This window comes from Atta colombica, unplaced genomic scaffold (assembly GCF_001594045.1).
Source record: "Atta colombica isolate Treedump-2 unplaced genomic scaffold, Acol1.0 scaffold47, whole genome shotgun sequence".
In the NCBI taxonomy this organism is placed as follows: domain Eukaryota; kingdom Metazoa; phylum Arthropoda; class Insecta; order Hymenoptera; family Formicidae; genus Atta; species Atta colombica.
In genome coordinates, this window is record NW_017259536.1 from 3,555,877 (window position 1) to 3,573,792 (window position 17,916).

Consider the following 17,916-nt stretch of genomic DNA (forward strand, 5'->3'; position numbering starts at 1 on the left):
CTACATAATTTTTTCGTTTTACAATATTTTCGTAATTCAACAAAAATATTATCAGATCAGTATCTATCTAAATTTTTAGATAGATTAGGTAGATACTAGAAACAAGATAAATCTGATACTAGATCCATTGGATGGACTATGAAAATCATATACGATAAAATCCTGTCCACGTATAGATTTCAAGAATACAATTTCTAATTGCGTCAGCGTGTCGCTTCAGGATTTGCAGTAATGCACAGGAAGGAGATTAACCGTGGAGCTCTAAATGGAACACCCCCGTGTATATACGGAACTAAAGAGCTAAGGTAGCGAGACGAAGGGTCAGGAGCAGCTCTTTCGATCAGCCAGCGACGGCGAACGGGCCGACCGAAATGTCGGGCGTGCGCGCGCGCGCGCATTGTGTATATGCGTGTGTATATATACGCGATAACATGTATCTAGCCGGCTGCGCGGTACGGCTCGGCGCTTTTGCCATCCAGGGTACATGCGCGAATTTCGCATGCCGCAGCATGGAACGTCGGTGAATTTGCCCCCTCCCGCTTTTTCAGGATGCACCAGCAACAGCAGCAGCGGTGGCCGCGATAGCAGCAGCAGCAGCAGCAGCAGCGGTAGCAGCGGTAGCCTTCCCCTAGCAGTGCGCTTTCCTCCGCAGTGTGGTGACTGTCGTGGTTGCCGATCGACGGGCTGATTCGACGGCGAAAGGCGGTCGGTGAACGGACACCCTCGTTACTATGGTGAGTACTGCAATGCTGTCATTACAATGCTTGTCGTCATCGTACAAATTTCCGTACTGCGAAAAGCGAAAATTCATGACGCGAGAATTCGTCACATCGAGGCGAGCTCATTGAGACTTGCATCCCCATGACTGTATCGTCCCTCTTAGGACCTCAGACAAAAATGAAGAACACAAGGAATAATAGATTGCAACCTAATGGAAACCGTTTTCATCAAATATTGATAGATTGAACTCATACGGCACACTTTATTCGAGGAATGTTCTGAGAATATCATTAGGATATCATAGGTACGTTCTTTGGATATCTTTAGTATGTCCGTGAGAGATTTGTGGTATATAGGAAATCTATTATTCCCTGTTCCTATTGCTTGTACTTTTCACTGCGTCTAGACTCTTACCGCGATGCTCCATTTTTCTTTCTCGCCGGAAAGCGCTATTTTACGATTCGACTTTATTCCATGGGTGCATATCATCTGGTAGATGAGCGGGTCGACACGGAATGCAGGTTAAAGCTGAGGAACATCTGCTCGCGATTAACGCGCGCGGAGAGACTGTGGCGGATTCGCGCGCTGCATTTCGCGGAGATAGAGCACGACATTCACGTCTTACTGAATACAGATGTTGCGCTCGATATTGTTTCACAGACTACGTCACATTTAGTCCTCTGTACGCTCAAATTTGAGTTTTAATTATTTAGGATGTATTTGATGTCACGTTGCAGCTCGAGACTCATATGGCTATATTATTTAGTAATATCTCAACGTTTAATTTAGATGGAAATTCGGTATCTTCTCATGCGAAAAAACTGACTCGTAAGAGAAACATTAAGGATAGATAGATGCGCGTCAACGTCTTACGTTCCAAGGTTGATTACTCCGACAGATTGCCGGGAATTTGGATTGATGATCGAATGGCTTAACCTCAACCACAGTTTCCAAGAACGAATTGTTCCAGCTAGAATCTATCTCAAATCCAGAAGGATGGGATTCGATATGAGAATTAATGGGGATGACAACTAGTGTGTTTGGCGATCGCGTTCGATACTAATCGTTTGAAACCCTTAATATCCATCCGTTTGCGGTAGTGAATGATCTTCAACCGCGACTGTAGCGCTATCTTTACGTAGTGCCGATTACTTAGAGTGGGGTTGCCGGGGATGGGTGATACCGGAAGGTCAATAAAGGAAGTGGAAATGTATTTAGCCGGCTACTATAAACTTATTGGGAAGTCCTGGAGAACATCGGTAAGGACATCGGCCGAAGTGTCCTAAGAAGAACGAATAAATTGTCGTTGAATGTGGCGATTTGGTTCATTTGAAAAAAAGATTTATGAGGGGATAGATAAGGGAGAGTTAGGCGAGGCGGGTGAGAAGTCTTTCTATAATCGCAATTGATGAAAAGTGGAAATTGATCGTTTTTCTTTTGCGATAAACAGTAGAGTAGGTCATGAAAATCTGAAGGAAGAATTCCCCAAGGAAATTACAGGCGTTACGTAAGAACGAACTCACGTACCCTGGCGCTCTGGGTATTGAAGGATCCAATTGGATTGGATTGAATGAATTGAATTACAAAAATACATGTAATATAGCCTGTTATATAATGTACATGAAGTAAACAATATTATCATTAATCTTAGATCTTGGCTTCGCAAAAATGTACTTTGATAAGTACATTTAATGTATCATTCAATATTTGATACGTTTATGATATATGATATCGGTGTTTTTTTTTTCCATAAAAGAAATAACAACATGAAGAAAAATGCAGTGGCGATGTTCGATCGAACGTTCTATCGGACGAATAAAATTGACCACGACCTTGATCGATCGCAAGTTGGCTTATCCAAGTACGTTTGCAGGCACTATGCCAACTGTTCCTTATTGATAATCCCACGTAATCTCCACATAGTGTCCGTCCCGTGAGAGATCGGTCATAGAAAGCTCTGTCGAGAGATGGCAGGCGAGAATATCCGATTTACAATATTATACATCATACGTTGGTATTATAAGTCACGATCAATATGACGACGGAGCTAGGACGGAAATGGATGGAGAATGATAGTGAAAGAGAGAGAGAAAGAGAGAGAGAGAGAGAGAGAGAGAGAGAGAGAGAGAGAGAGAGAGAGAGAGAGAGGAGAGGAGGGAAGAAAAGAATAGCAAGACACATGGGCGCCGTGAACAGAATCCAAGGGGATGCACCTTACAACCTTCTTCAGCCGTTCAAGGCGAGGAATAGAGTTTCATTAAAAGACGCTATTTTGTTAGATAGACCACAGTGCTGTAATCGATAACGTGCATAAACGTGTTTAAACCAAGTTTCTGCTATTCAAGCATGCCGAAGTTTCTCCCATTTAAGTACCCTGATGCGTTAACATCCACTCTTCCCATTATCCTCGTTTTCTTCCGTCAATTGCCGTCTCACATTCCACATTATTGCACGTTTTACTTAATTATTACGTTGCTACCGCTAATTATCTTCACTTCGTGGTTCGTACGATTCGTGATTTAATTACGTGATTTAATTACGTGTATGATTATATGATTATACATTGTGTACTTAAACTGGTGCAAAAAATTTATCGTTTTTCTATCAAATCTTGATGAAATAAAGTAAGAAAAGTTCTCTTCTTCTTGCATACTTTGAAAGAAGAAAAGCCAACAAATCTCTCTCTAAGTGAAAAAAATACATTGAAAACCATGACGACAATTTTGCTTCGATTTTACTGAAATTTTGAAGTATATAACATTTTTTTAATAAAGTAATAAAAAATTTAGCTAGATCTGAAAATAATTTTATTGAACTATCAAAATAATTACGTAAAATGCTTAAGCTGGTTGCTAAAATATTAGAATTTTTGACAGCTCATTATGCTTGAGATTCCTAATTTAGCAGGATTGCCACAGAAAATAAATTTTTTAATTCTCTGATTTTTCCAGATGAGAATGGAAAACTTTCCAATGTAAAATATGTAAATTTTAACATTTAAAGAGTTGTAGGAAAGCTAGTATTATCTTATATTAATATTATTAAAAACAATGCAAAAAAGATTTAGTAGCATATTAAAATTTTGGGTGTAAATTCAAGCCAACAAAAAATAAAGTAATATTGGAAAAAAGAATACAGTTATGAAAAAGGTCAAAATAAAAATAAAAGTACGATCAAATAAAAATACTGAATAAATTTTAATTTTATTAAAATCATTTAAAGTATACAAGTTTTGAACGTACTTCACTATAAACATCAGATATAATATTAAAAAATTATAAAAATTATCTGAAATAGGAGCAGTTTAAGGAAATTATGAGCAAATTTCAATATTTCAGATATTCCTGTTTTCCACTTTTCCCGGTTTTTCCGGTTTTTCAAATCTGTAGCAATCCTGAGTAATTAGTAGAGTAGTTCAACGAAATTATTTTTAGATCTATATTTATAATTAAATTTGTAGATACTTGAGCAAACTCGTTCTTTCCATATAACTAAGAGACTATAATGTCTCGTTGTTGCTTTCCCGTGTACATATCTTTCTCTTTTCATGAAACATGAATAATATATTTTATTTAATGTAAAAAAAGGAAACAAAAATTACCAATTAAGAGTCAAAGCGATTAACGGGGTGCGCAAAGAAATTTTTATTAACATTTAACAAACGTAGATACGTTTCGACCAACGGTTTCGGTTCCTTATCAATGCAAATACAAAACTACAAACTATTATTAATATATATATAAATATAACAAAACATGTAAACAGCGCATGATATCTTGCATAATGGTCATCTAGTTATTGCAGAAGTCAGAGTTTCTTGCGAACAAGAAAAAGTCTGTAATTAAGGTGTATTATAACAGTGGTCAATTTATTTATTTATTACACTTATTGGTAGCACTATTTCTATTTATCTTATCGTTCGCGTAAAAAATTCTGCCGACGCCCATGGGTCGCTGTAGGTAAGAGGTAGGGAAGGTAAAGGGGTATCAAAACTGAAAGAGGGAGAAGGGAAAGAGAGAGAATCACATGGTGTCTGCCGAGCGGTTATCGACCAGCTAGCAGCAGGGTGGCCATGTGCCCTCCAAATCAAAGGGTGCCATAGGTGGCTATAGCGTACACACCGGTCGGCGGGAAAGAACTTCTTATTAGTTGTTGGATCCCGTTACCGAAAGTTGCGTTACAAATTACACGACCTCGCGAGATTGCGCCTTCGAGAATCCCGTCTAGACCGGCAACGTGCTCGGAAAGCAAATGCAGAACTGAAGGGGTAGCTTGCGCAAATATTCACCCCGAAATACGCCCGGCTTGAATGCGAATCGATCAAACTTCCGCGCTGTATCCATCCCCGCATCATCTACGACACGATCGTTGTTTAAAGTAGAGAATTACCTCGAAAAAAAAAACTTTTAGGTAGTATTGAAATATCGTATTGTATTCGCGTGATTTTTATTCGAATTAAGTCTCTTGCTCTATAACTTCTGGTATGTAGCTGTGTACTCCGGAAATGTCAACGATGCTTTGCGCTTGAAGCCAACTGACAACATTAAACTTTCTTTCAGATGATTATCGAATAAATACTGCAGACATAGTCTAACATTTCAAATTTGTACTTCGAACGAACGCAATGATTAGATACATCTCCATTTATTAGCATCCGTTTGTTAACATTGCTGTGTAAAGCTGCCTACATGTACAATGTTCACAGTGCGTATGTTGATACGATTCAGATATTTGCCATCCACTTGAGCTCGACCTCTCGTGACGGAAATTTTAATGAAATTAAACCGCCGCCTCGAGTTGTCTTTTGCGGCAGAAGTAATTAATATTTAATCAACAATTTAAGAACAATTTGAATTTCTCATGTTTAACAACTTAATATGAGGAAATTAGGGCTATAAGGAATCGTAGTAGCTCTAATTTCTGAATTTGCCATAAAATTCAGGAAAATCGGGGAAACGTGAGAAAAATTAAAAACCCAGAGAAATTTTGCAAAATTTCCTTTACTTTTAGAGAAATCAGGGAAAAGTAAAGGAATTTTGCAAAATTTTCTGAAAAATCAAAATTTTTTTTTTAAAGAAGTTTAATATGCGTACACAATTATCATACATATTCAGTTTTGGAATATTATCAACTTAATAACCAACTTAAATGCAAGCAACATTAATATTGTAGAAGCACTGAGAGTCTGTTTTTATCCAGGCGAAATTTCGCTCTCAAATTTCTTGTGGCACGAATTTTAATTTGTATTAAATGAAGGTTTTAATATTTAAATTAAATAACTATTTGTGACAACGTAGCAGAAATACTGAAAAGTAATCCTGAATTTTTTTGCATTTTTTGAAAGCTTAACAATAAAAAAATTTGAACTGGACAAAAAAGACCCACAGTACCTACCTTCTACCCTACGAAAGAACAATTTAGCAATTTACATTGCTATGTTAAATTGTTCAGCAAAATACAATATTTGACGATTTCCAAATCAAGGCAAAAATACAAAAACTTTCAAAATATTATTGAAAACATCAGTGAAGATGAAGAAATATTATCTGAAAATCGGAGAAAATAAAATTATAAAATTTTAGGAATATGGTGACAATCCTGATTTCCTCATGTTACTAATATTTAATCAATCAATTGCGATCAGTGATAAAGGATTTTACATTCTGGTTAATTATTATTCAGATCACACCAGGTAAGAATTCGATTGTCCATCGAACTATAAACTTGGCGCCTTATATCTATTCGGGAACGGTCTCTCATCGTCCTTCGCCATCGACCACTGTCTCACTTCTGTTGCCTCGTGTTATTGATCATTATATAACTAGATATACGTTGTATGCGCTTCTCTCTTTCTCTCTCTCTCTCTCTCTCTCTTCTCTCTCTTTCATATGCCGGCAATAGCGAGCACGTGCCGCCGTGCACGGTATCGTATCATTTTCGCCGCTAGCGTAAGCTTCCGAGGCAAGTTACAACGTTATCCGATAACGTCGTAACGCAAAACGCGAGTGGAATACATTTGCCGAGGCATGTCGCGCATTTATAGAGCTAATTGGAAGATTAATAATAGGAGGAATTTATGAGTTTTTCCGCGCGATTCCGGTAGATTAACCGCGCGCGTTGCGTCTAATCGCGTTTCAGCTACGACGAAAATTGCTCTCACCGGAGGCTATTTGTGTCGCGCGATATTCCGTACTCAACTGAGATCGCTGACAATGCGTTTTTAACGCGTTCGCGACGCGAGAAACGCACGATTTCGCGCACATTTCGCGATTCGATATGCGAAAACTTTACACGACATACTTACATTGCGACATTTTTCACACGTAATATTTCACGTATGTCTTTCGTGCAAAGAGAATGTCGAAGCGAGCTTGAGATTGGAAGCAACTTGCTTTGTAGAATAAAGACGCAGGAGTTATTCCCATATATTTGCTTTATTTGCCGGCGACGTGTATTTGTACAAACGTAAGTGATATATGTACGTTTGACAGAACCGATAAAAACTCGACAGTAATGTCGCGAGGGAACGTCCTGAAATACTTTGAAACTCTATTTTTATAGATGTGCCCAATGGGTATTAGTGGTTACATTCTTCGATCCAACTTTTAGAGAGAAACATCAATAGAAATAATTCCTAAAATAAAATTCCTGGATTAAATAATTCATGCATCGCTGTTTGACATATTTCCTATATTAAATGTACGTAGGCGGTCGTATTTTTGATATTCATATCGGGCTAATTCACATTGGAAACATTGATATGCGAGCTGGTCGCATGTATTATTTGTAAAGTTCTCCGAAGATGTTCGACTTCGATCTGGATTTCATTGTAAAACGCGACGCTCAAAAATATCCTGCGTTGTAGTCGCGAATGGACTACAGGGAATAACATATGTCGTTTATCTTTTTATGAAGCTCCGCACAGCAACCAGATATAAATATCATACGCGATGGAAAAATCATGTATTTCGTGCAAATTTCGTGTCTCTGATTTTTCTTATTCCCGATAATTTTAATTAGAAACGACGTTTACTTAACCTGGTTATTATATGGAAAAACCAGTTTTGTCGAAGTATTGAAAAATTTAATTAGATACATATCCGAAATTAATTTTGTCTCATAACAGAAAAGTATCGAGATATATCAATAAATTTACCGTTTGTTATAAAGGATTAAAAATGGAAGAAAAGATATTTTCGCCACATTCTGCTATATTACTATCATAAAGGTAAAATCGCAGTGCAAAATCTGAAAAAAGACACGTGCAATGGAGGATAGTGTGAATCATCACATGTGCCAATTTTGGTTTGGAAAGTTCTATGGTGAGAATTTCTTGAAGACGAGCAACGTTCTGGTAGGCCAAATATAGTAGATGATGAGCAAATGAATGTCTTGATCGAAAATAATCTGCATCGCCTCACTTAAAATATCTATCGCAGTAGAACTTGGAATATCTAAATCGAATGTCAGAATCAATACAAGTAAAAAACGAGGAGACTTTTTAGCCAATCCAATTATGTAGCGAAGCATTCAAGCACGAGTTGCAAAAAGTTTTTAACATTTTAGCCACTAATTTAATATTCTATATAATTATTTCGATAGGCAAAACAAAATTATCCTCTCTCGTAGATATAGATATTTTGTAAACACACTGAGTCTTTTTGTCCAGAACAAATTTTTAATCGTTTTAGACTTTCAAAAAATTTAGAAAAATTCCGGATTACTCTTCAACATTTCCATTACATTGCCAAATAGTTATTTAATTCAAATATTAAAATCTTTATTAAATAAAAATTTAAATTTAAATTTCTTAGTGCAAATTTCCAATCTCAAATCTTTCTCTTCAAATTTCCATCTCCCAATTGGGAGTGGAATTTCGTCTAGATAAAAAAAAATCCAGTAAATCTGTGAAGGATTATTTTCAGATCTGTATGTAGCTAAATTTTTAGATTTTAACAAAAAAATGTGTCTTTCCGTTCATCTCTCTCTAAGTTCACCTCTCGGGAACGAGATGAATCGACGTCGGCAAGTCGGCGGGTTAAGCGTTTGCCAGTCTGAAAACTGTGCTATTGCGCTGCTACTGAGCGCCGAATTACCGCAATCTGCTAATAGATTCACGTGATCGGTTCCGTGGACCGTGCGCAGCACACACACACGTGGGACAAGTGTCTCTCTCTTTCTCTCGTACGACGATCAGTTCTTCGATCATGGTGGGGCAAGTTACGAACGACGTTATACAGAAGTGGCCACGTGAGTAGGAGGAAACCGGAGGAAACGTTTCAGTGTCGAGTCAGCCGTGATTGCGTCGCTGTTTTGCCGTCCTCGTCCTCGTCTTCATCGGCCTCGTTTCCATTGTCGTCATTGTCGTCTCTGTCGCGTGACTCTGATGGGACGGCATCATTAAGACACGAGATGCGCGTTTCAATCGTCCCGTCCGATTCTACGAGATCTCCCGAGGATCAACTAGGTGAACTGGGTCAGGTGCCAAACGAAGCAGAGCGACCTGATTGATGCCTCGGAGAGATCCGGTTCCGGAAACGGAGTGCTCCTCTTTTAGCCGCGAGCAATTAGAAACGCACCCGGCACGACGGATCGGGCCGCGCGCGGTGAAAAATTGATTCGCGCCACGACGATGAGACGTGCGTTAATTTGTCTAGCTCTCTCTAGCGAAAGCCTATATACGGGTGATAAGTGGTTCTAGTTAAGGAAACTGTATTAATCGATGCATTTATCGTGCTCCAGTTTCCGTCGAGTCGAGCCGGTTAGTATAAACGATTGAATATATATATAGCGACTGAATATATATAGTGCGACACATTTACGGACTGAAACATTGAATGAAATTGCAATCGATATTCGAAGGTTAATTCCTGTGCCTTGGAGAAAATTGCACGGGCAATTATGCGCATAATAGATAGTTTAAGTATATCTCAAATGTATTCCAAGAATTTAACATTAAGAAATTCTCGATAACAACATACATGTTTGTAACTGTTAAGGTCGCGCATAGTTTCGAAACGTGCAGTTGCACGTGATATTACTTGTGGAAAAGTGATTCCATAATTTGCACGTACATATTTCCACATGTAAGAGAATAATGCAGCGAAATTGCACAGTACGAGGTACAGCTAGTGGAGATTTGCAAGATAGGTGAAACACCAATAAAACCGCAAAGTTGCAAACCGCGATAAGCGTATGCATCACGCGTTTAAATACGCGTGTGAGACTTGAAAAGGAAGATACATTATTGAAAAAAGTTTCTTGTTGAAATTATAATTCTAGTAGATTCAACTAGAAAGGTACAAATCATACACAGAAACTATTTTGTTGAAGTATTAAAAATTTTTGATAAATACAAATTTGAAAATAATTTTGTTGGATCATCAAAATTATTTATATAAGACGCTCAAGCATAATGAGCGTATGTTACAAAAAATTTTGATATTCTAGCAGCCATCTTGAACATTCTACGTAATTATTATGATGGTCTGAATAAAATTATTTTCAGATTTACACACTGAGAGAAAAAAATGATTGGAATAACCATAAATTTAACTAATAATATACAGTCATTTTTGGGACAACTAAATTTATAATTATTTTGACCATATGAATTATAGTAACTTAAACACTAAATTATAATCATAACAATCATAATATGTATTCATGTAATATTATTCATGTAATTAATTGTATATTGTTATCTTACACATAAATCATATTTGCATATAGTAAATTATACTACAAAATGTTGTAATTATACATATAAGGTTATTGTTATAACAATATATACTAACATTATAGCAATAATAATTATAAAAATAATACTCATAACCATAATTATTTTATCAATTATAGTCACAAATATGATATATTTTTCTCTCAGTATATGCAATTAAATTTTTAGATACTTTAGTGAAACCGTCCTTTTTATATAATTAAATTTATGATTTTGCTGAATTATTTAAAAACTTAGATATAGATCTGAAAATAATTTTGTTTGGACCATCAAATTAGGATACTCAAATTGATTTTTAAACTATCAGAACTGTTTGCAACATTGCCGGCAACGTTTAAACGTTCTACATATTTTGATGGTTCAATAAAATTATTTTCAGAGCTATATTTCTCGTTTGACGCACTTAGGAAATCCGTCCTTTTTATATAATTAAATCTACATGGAAAGAATAATATTAAAAAATTTAGCTTGATATGCAGATCTGAAAATAATTTTGTTTGGACCATCAAAATAATTATGTAGGACGCTCAAACTAGTTGCAGGAATGTCAATATTTTTTCCAGCATTATCAACAACGCTTCAATGTTCTACATAATTATTTCGGTGGTCCAACAAAATTATTTTCAGATCTGCATCTAGCTAAATTTTTAGATATTTTTTAACAAAATTGTTCTTTCCAATGTATCAAACTCGATTTTCCAATCGAGATAACCAGAAGTTTAATTATCAGAATTCTGATTTATATGATTAAAGTTCGTTTCGTTCGTACTTCTTGTTGTACAATTAGAACATTTTTCTTAGTGTAGGTAAAGTCAGTTTTCCAGCTTAATGCAAACGAGATTGGCTGCGAGAACTCGGGGCATTAACTCGATAATGAATGTTCGCGTTCCTGTCGAAGCCGTTAAAATTTCGGTTAGTTCGGTTCCTTGACTCTAAAGCACAGAGATTTAATTAATCGAAGTTGGAAGGATGTGAAATGCCGTGGGAAGTGCGCGATATAAAAGTTCCGATCAAGTTGACGTCTAGGGATATCGCGGCTTTTCTATTGAGATACTGTGAACACAATCTCATTACACACCGCCATTTGCGTTGGCTGCGTGCACCTTGAACAATGGAAAAAAACGCCGCATAATAATCGTGACTTGGATTCAAATGAGGGATTTGCTGACTAAGCTCATTTCTCATTAATAGCGCGCGAGAGCAGCTCACCCCTAATCTTAATAATGGGATAGCTTTTGCACGAAACGTAAAGAAAGAATTACTCAATTGATTCAAAATGTTTTGCCCCATGACTTTTTATACAGAGTGTCCCATTTTAACATCGAAATATACCTTGAAAAATATAAAAGATATGAAAAAATGTTTCAAAAGTTGTATGATCTAAAAAAGAACAAATAATGATAAAATTAATTTTTTAATTTTATCATTATTTGTTCTTTTTTTTTGAAAAACAGATTTTTCCGAAAGTTGATTTTAACTATTATTTATTCTTTTTTAGCTCATACAGTTTTTGTCTGAAACATTTTTCATATAAATAATATTAAACAAAATATCTTTTAAAGCCATAAATGTGAATACGTAACCGATAAAAGCTTTAAACAGTTAAATTGGATTTTTTTAGTACTTAAATAATTCTGTGTAAATTTATATTTATATATCTAATCCTGCAAATTGCGCATCAAATTTAATTTTCAATCTTAAAACGCAATCCTAACAAAACAGAATAGTAATATTATTAAATTGACAAGCAATTTAGTATATTGATGTTCATCTATACAAAAATGTATTATTATATATTATTGCTAAGAAAATTGATTACTCGATTTATTTTTTTCTTTTAAGTAACGGCTATCTTTAACAAAAAACTTTTAAGGATATTCACAACCTGATCTTAATAATCATTTTTAAATCTATTGATAATTTTATTTGCGAGAAAAATATTACTTTAGCCGGAATTCAAAAAATATTACTTTATCTGAATTTTCTGAAATGTCTTCTTATATTTCTCTTTCCTGGAATTTTTCCATATCTTACATTTTTCAATATCAGTTAAATATTTCGATATTAGAAAATCGTACACCTCATATATGCGAGTCTGAAACATACACTTCATTCGTTTTTACACACTGAAAAGTCTTATTGCATTGGAATTCTGATAGATATAAATCAAAAAATACAAATCAGCTTATAATTAAATCTATAATTAAATTAAATTCCAATCGAAGAAACAAGACATTTAATTATATTCGATAATCAGAATTCTAATTCATATAATTAGAGCTCGTTTCGTTTGTACTTCTTGTTAGTACAACCAGAATATTATTCTCAGTATGTAAGGAGGTTCAATAACATGAACGCATCACTGATTAAATTAAACGACAAATTGCCTCGTTGATCAATGCCGCACTGATGATAAACTGATTTAGGAACCAATGATCCTATTTAAATTATCTGACGATACGGTTAGTTAGTGCGAGTTGATCAACCATGAAATTCTCATGCAAACGAAGCATGGAAGCGAAGCAAAAAGAATGCTTGAACTCGAATGCTCGTTTCTCGCATTCTAATTAGTAATTTATATGACTCTCCGTGGCGCGATGATATCTGGCATATCCGATTGAAGCTCTGATTTCAAAAACTTGCGTCATAATACGAAATTTCTGGCGAATAAGAAACAGCCGTAGCAATTATTAATCAACCAATAACCGATCGAAAACAAAACGGAGATCGATCAATTGTAGCGAAATTTCTTGCGTGACGATCGTCGTTTGGATACTCGAAAAGAAATCGTTATAAGGCTGAATAAAATATGTAAAATAATATGTTCTATTTCCAATACAGCTGCATATTCAATTATTTTTCTCGTAATTCAATTATCATTTCAACGAAAGATCGCATATTGCGAACAGAGTAATTACCAACGACTATTTATTAAAATCAATAATAAACTGATATTAATTTTCAAAACTGTACATTACTCTTCTGGAAAATGATATGTGAATTTTGCGATAATATAATTCAAGATTTAAATTAAAAAATATTATGCACGGAAAGAATGATTTTTGCTGAAGCTCCAAAAATTTTGTTGGATCTGAAATTATTTTGTTAGACCGAAATTTTTAAGGACACTACTCAAATTGATTGCTAGAATGTTAAAATTATTTTCTGTAAATAAAAAGGTCTGTATCCCGCTAGATTTTTGATACTTCAACAAAATCGTTCTCTCTGTGGGACTATGATAAATACACAATGGCACTTCTTCTACAACTATGTAGATGGCACAATCGATGCTTTTACTGCGTACTACTTGTCACTTTGAGATCTTGTTGATACTTTACAATAGAAAAGTCTTTTAAAAACTTGACACATATTTTGAATGGATATCATTAATGGCAATGAAAAATTTTCACGCAGGTGACGGAAATTCAAATAACCGACTGAATAAATCCTGTTATTGCATCAACGATATTGCGAATTTCATTTATACTGGACTATTCGTTCACAATTCGCGTCGATCAAACATTGTGTCGCTGTAAAATATATAATAGATGATAGTTTAAGAAAACCTTATTGGCGCCTCATAATTTATGAAGGAAGCCACATTAAGCTGAATTAAACGCATTTGCCACGGTACTTAATTATGTCGATCGATCAGTGACAGATCGTCACTCCTTCCGCCATTTAAATCGAAATTTAACTGTTCTTTCCATCTGATTGCATGTCTAATATTTACCAATTCGATTTATCGTTTTACCACTGATTACGAAAGTCATTTTCTCGGTAACTCGCGTTTCTTTTGGCAAAGCTATCATTACGGTGTGATGGAAAGTCGTTTCACGTCGGTTACTCGAAATTTTCAGACAATCTGAAATCTTATCTTTTCTTATAGAAAATTGTCAGATAAATTTGAGAAAAGTAAGAAAGAAAGAAAATGAAGTGACATTTACATGATATAGATAGATTTTTAAATATCTCTTATCATTAATGTAAAAAAGAAGAAAATATTTCACGAAATCTATTTTCATCGAAATAAATATTCAATGCATTCCGACATTACTTCAACATTCCTAGAATAGTAGCAAGGAAGATTCTATTCAAATTCTACAATAGAAATGTCAGAGTAATGTCGAAGTGCGACAAATAAAAGGCCAGATTGGTTTCACATTAATTGATTCTACAATCAGTAATGTCGTGACGTGAATCGATTCTTAATTAGCGAATTTCCATCATTCTTCGTCATTTTTATTTGCTGCTAAACACCGCGTTTTCCATTGCGCAAGATAAAAACGGTAGATCTTATCAGTGTTGGTTTTATTTTTTTCTGCTGCTGACGTCGCCAGGCGAGGCGAGAAAGAGCGCGTTTGTGACGGGCGATATAGGAGAGACGGCGTTAAATTCTTGGTGTCGTGTAATTTAGAGCGGTCGTCCTGCATATGACGTTGCTTACGTAAGAACGTTGCGATAGCGACGCGTTGAAAGTAAATTAGAAAAGGGAGCATTTTCGAGCTATGTCGTATTATGTTCAAAAGACTGTTATTATCAACTCTCAAAGAGTATACTTACTGCTTTCTTTGTTTAACTAAGTGATGAATATAAGAATAGGACGGTAAAGAGAGAGAGAAATCAAATTTATATATTCAACACTATATATTCAAGAAAGGATTGTGAAAAATAGTTTATAATTCTAATAAAATATTGAATTATTTGCATGAATTATGAACAATTATGAACATGCGCGTCAAGTATACTACTGCTGGAGATCTTGCTCATTTTTGATTTTATTTCTACATTTTTCTACTTGTTATCGATGTCCCTAAAAATTCCTTTTCAGTTTCCGCACCTCTCATTACGCTATCTATTGTATTTCGTTCACTTTAATGTGTTGTTATACTTAATACATTTGTCATCCGTACTTTGTGTAATATATTATAATTGTGAGAAAAAAATTATTTCGTACAACTGTTTTAAAGGATATCCAAAGGACGTCTACATTATAACATTATAAGGATGCCTTCAAGATGCCGCTCGGAGAACTGTATTCTATTAGATTTTTTAAATAAATTTATATTCAATACTAAACAGAAAAGAATTCCCGATAGAAAGGATTCCCCGAAGAGTACTAAAGATAAGGATTAAACGAGTTACTCCTAACCCATTATCATACGTCGTAAACATTGTTGAACATCTATTATTTCTTCGCGCTAAAGAGGCTATAAAATCGCGAGGAGGCGATACGTCACGTCGGATGGAAGACAATAGTTATTAATGATAGACGCGGTTAATGCTGGCCGTTTGATACCGGGGAGAAGAAATAGTAGCGAGGCAATTGATGCACTTCTCTCTTTCTCGCGGAATACGAGTCCAAGCCGCGAGAAACGAGTTTTATTAGAATAGAAAGACAGGAAGGCTCTGGAAATTACGACGTTGCCTATGGGATTCCCCGGTTTCACGTGCATCCCGGGGGAATAGCCGCAAACACCCACGTATCTCACGTCTCGTTCGTTAAATAAATCTCGAACGTTATCGTCGCTCGTTAGCGACGGGCGACGGTCCTTCACTTTAAACGTCGCCTCGCTTTATCGCCAAAGTCCGCGGGATCCTGACGGATGTTCTTCCGGCGACCGCGCTATCGGCTTAGTCGCTACGCCTGCGCCCTCCTCCTCTTCTTCCTCCTCTTCTTCTTCTTCTTCCTCCCTCGCCATCCCCAAGCGAATCCGGGCCTTCGGGAAATGCCACATGACCCACGAAAATAATTAAACCTCGACGGAATCGTCCCTTCGATCGCACTGCGAATCGGCCCGGCCGGGAGCCGTTGCGCATGTTTACCAAAAGCGGATCCGCGCGTCATATCATGGAATTATAATAATTAAATTCGCACGGACCACAGTTAATCGTGATTATCAATACACAGACGGTGATCCGAAGGTTCAGTCACGCACGTCGAGAATTTTAATCAGTTCTAAATAGTATATATATATATATATACTACTATATATACATATATGTATATTACAGCGGTTACATATCGTACCGCTCTAGATGTAAAAATATCACGAGATATCCAAGAATTTACGACAGCTAATTACTTTTATGACAGGGCAAGAAGCAGTTGGCGATTCAGGAGAGGCAGAGGAAACGACGGAACAGCAGACACATGTAGCATTCGGGTGAGTGAGCATATCTTTGTTTCAACCTTCTGCACCCGGCGGGCTATTATGACAGCTCCGACGTTTTCCGCTGGAGATCACGCGAAAACGGGATCATCTGCGTGTCGAGCTTTTAATACGGACAGGCGGGAAATGCGTTCCAATGTAATATCAAGTTTTAATTCACGGACCTCTCCAACGGTTAATCTTCGCATTTCGTTTCGTTCGCCGTTAAATTTACATTTTATACGCGTAATAAAATTCGCATGATATATATTTATACAAGCTAATGCCCGGCAAATGGAGTGCTCCATCTCTACCAGAATGGGATTGAACTGTGAATCAGATTAAAATTGGAAACTCGAACTCAACTACAGACTCAACACAGTCCGTAGGAGATATGAGAATAGAACGCGAGAGAACTGCTTTCCGCCAAGCAGGAAAGTTGATGGAACAAGTTGAGATGTGGTACATTTTTAATCTATAGTCCGATTCATCTTCCACTCTATTCTCCAAGTGAGATTAAAAACATTAAATACAGCTTAATGCGCGTTTTCAAATATTTAATCGAAAATCATCCATTTTCTTTTTTTATCATGTCACACTTTATTAAAAATCACAATTAAGCAATATATTATTCTTTTTCTCACTATTATTTCTGAACGTTCCTTTTTTTCGTAACCTCAGGCATCAGTATAATGAAGCCGTCCATGAAAATGGGAGTGATCGCCTTGATAGGGATCTTCGTAGTCTTTTATCAATATCTCCTGTCCACCGGCATTACTTTCGATCAAGTAACGGTCTTCAATGCCGATACTTCCGCGAACGCTGCCGAGGATTTGCCAGTCGGTGAGGAGGATGATAGCGAAACCCCAAGGCTCGCCGAAGAAATGGTAAAAAATAATTATTAATATTTATTATACCATATACCGAAATTTATTTTATTAGAATGAAACTCATTTTACCAAAATATTTATTGAAGTAACAGGATCTTATAAGTTTTAAGTTTTTTTTCTAATTTTTTGTTGAGTCCAAAATTGGAAATTAGTAGTTACATTCAATAGAGAGAACATTTCTATATTAAATATTGATAAAAAATATGAGACATTTTCAAATATTTATATATAGCTGTGAAGATTAAAAAAAAAGTAATATTAAAAAAATCACGTATTGAGTACATATACACTCAATATAAGGGTTGTTTCCCGCTTTTTCATAAAAAAAAAGTGTTAGAAAAATGGAGAAATAATTCAATATTATTTTTATAAGATTATAAATTTATGAATATATTGACATGTTTATTGATATATA

At 35.7% G+C, this 17,916-nt stretch overlaps 1 protein-coding gene across 2 annotated transcripts in view; it reads left to right on the forward strand.

Moving 5' to 3' along the window:
- Nucleotides 1-582: 582 nt before the first annotated feature.
- Nucleotides 583-17,916, forward strand: part of LOC108691558 (galactosylgalactosylxylosylprotein 3-beta-glucuronosyltransferase P-like) — a 20,588-nt gene continuing 3,254 nt past the window's right edge. The window contains exons 1-3 of one of the 2 annotated variants that reach the window (XM_018199346.1): nt 583-734; nt 16,557-16,626; nt 17,293-17,498. In XM_018199346.1, the coding sequence (XP_018054835.1) occupies nt 17,304-17,498 (195 nt within the window). In that variant the 5' untranslated portion in view covers nt 583-734; nt 16,557-16,626; nt 17,293-17,303. Of the gene's footprint in view, nt 735-9,015; nt 9,482-16,556; nt 16,627-17,292; nt 17,499-17,916 lie in introns of those variants that run through there. The other variant, XM_018199347.1, reaches the window with a different exon arrangement.